Source organism: Lolium perenne, chromosome 3, assembly GCF_019359855.2.
Source record: "Lolium perenne isolate Kyuss_39 chromosome 3, Kyuss_2.0, whole genome shotgun sequence".
NCBI classification, from domain to species: Eukaryota; Viridiplantae; Streptophyta; class Magnoliopsida; order Poales; family Poaceae; genus Lolium; species Lolium perenne.
The window spans coordinates 138,363,124-138,365,174 of NC_067246.2; the positions used below are offsets into that span (position 1 = coordinate 138,363,124).

Below are 2,051 nucleotides of genomic sequence, written 5' to 3' on the forward strand. Positions count from 1 at the left end.
CACAACCAAACCACCGCGCTACTCCAACTAAAAAAATTGGATACAATTCTCCAGGAGCAAATCCACTGCAAAACAGATCATACTTTTTGGAACGGTCAATTTATATCATAATGACAAGCAACTCATGGAGCCGTCCCACCACTTTCACTTTGTGTTTTGTATTCGAATACCGAATATTTTTTCAAAGGCAGGTGCTCTATTTTTTGGAGTCAACGAGGTACTAAAAAGCTTTAAAACCAGGCCCTCCCAAGCTCTACATCCAGACATTAGTTATAGTCACACAAACGAACCCCGTTGCACTTCAACGATGCCGCCGGTCGTCGTGGACGGAGAGCACGATCCAGGGCGCACCAGGACAGCCGGAGACCACGTCGCCAGCCTGGGCGACCTACCTGATGATATTGTTGCAGCTGTCCTAGCCGATGTAGCCGCCGACGCCGACCGTCCCGGTGATCTTCTCTCCGTTTTCATGACGTTAGCCCTACCCTTTTTTTTGCTCCTGCTCGAAACCGCGTGTTATGTCTGACCAGTTCTATTATCAACTAACACCCATTTCTCTAAACAACAGGTGCAAGAAGTTTTATTCGCTGGGTTGGTCTCCAATCGTCATCAAGAGTGCATCTCCTGGAGCCCTTTCAATCTCTGCGAAATCATGGTGCCCTGGAGCAAAAATTTCTTGCAGCGCTGTGCGGAAGCCGGGAGCATCGATGCATCTTTCATGCTGGGCATGGTTAGCCAGCTCGTTTATTCAGAGATTTTTCTACTCGCTCCTTACTTTTTTATTCGTGCTGGTACGTAGAGGTGATGATTGATTCAAGTTAGACAACTTGTTTTTATTGCGCAGATACTTTTCTACTGCCTCAAGCTACGAGATGATGGCATTGCAAAGATAACATCTGCTGCTTCCAAGGGCCACACGGACGCAACGTACTCGTTGGCAGTCATCCTCTTCAACGGTAGGGGTGGTGCCGAAGAAAGCCGCGACATCCCCGCCGCGGTGGCGTTGTGTCAACAGGCGGCATCTAATGGTCACTTGATCGCATTACGCGAGCTAGGGTTTTGCATGCACGACGGGTACGACATTTGCCAGGACATGCAAGAAGGGCACCGCCTTGTTGACCTAGCAAAAAGCCTCGAGATGGCAGAAGCGCTCGATCGGAACGGATCGCTTCTTGGACCAGTGCGCCACGGAAAGGGAGGTGCGCCGCACATATATCGCTAACCGCTTCATGGTGGAGTGGATTAAACTTGGAAAATCAAATGTACTAGAGGAATTCCGCATGTGTTCTAATGCCCTCTGTGGCCGCCAAGAGACTAGGGCTAGAGAGTTCCGCTGCTGCGCCGTCTGCACCACGGCGACTTATTGTTCACGAGCCTGCCAGTCTAGGCACTGGTCGAAGCAGCACTGCATGGTGTGCTACCCACAATGATATGCACTGTTATACCATTAGATCCATCGGAAGCACCATCGTTATCTGAATAAGTTAGTTTTCTACAACCAACACCTCAACATAATCAATTTTTGGTAATGTCAATGGTGCCTGAATGATAGGTCATTTTCCCCGCCTCTAATACCAAGTTTGAAATCCATAGGAACCACGTCGTCGAGAAGCATTCTTAGTGGGCAGCTTATATGCAACTAAAAAATATATTGAACAAGTCCCACAAACTGACCGCAACTAAAAAATATTCTTGGACAAAGATTTAGTTTGTATTCCAGCGCTATCCATGACAAACCATCGAATGATGGAGGAACGACCATAAGTCGATGCGGTGTTGATCAACACGCGTAAGGCTTTTGATAGCATAATTTCCAAAGGCTCGTTTTTTTTTGCAAGTTTTTTCATGCTACCCGTTTTTTGTTCTTGGACGTTGCCACGAATTGTTTCATGTGATACTCACGGGGGAATACGTTTGTCTATTGATAATCCATCGGGCCATGCCCAACCATTTTCAACAATACAAATATCTATCTATATATTTTTAAAATTATAATAGATTTCATTTCTTCATTGGCCCCGTTAGCTTCACTATAGAACCCTTTTAGCCAA

The 2,051-nt window shown here is 46.5% G+C and overlaps 1 protein-coding gene across 1 annotated transcript; it reads left to right on the forward strand.

The window, feature by feature from the left end:
* The first annotated feature begins 307 nt into the window (after positions 1-307).
* Positions 308-1,222, forward strand: LOC127339653 (F-box protein At1g67340-like). The gene is made up of 3 exons (XM_051365476.1): positions 308-474; positions 569-791; positions 845-1,222. Exons 1-3 carry the CDS (start codon positions 308-310, stop codon positions 1,220-1,222), a joined length of 768 nt encoding a protein of 255 aa, XP_051221436.1.
* Positions 1,223-2,051: the final 829 nt, after the last annotated feature.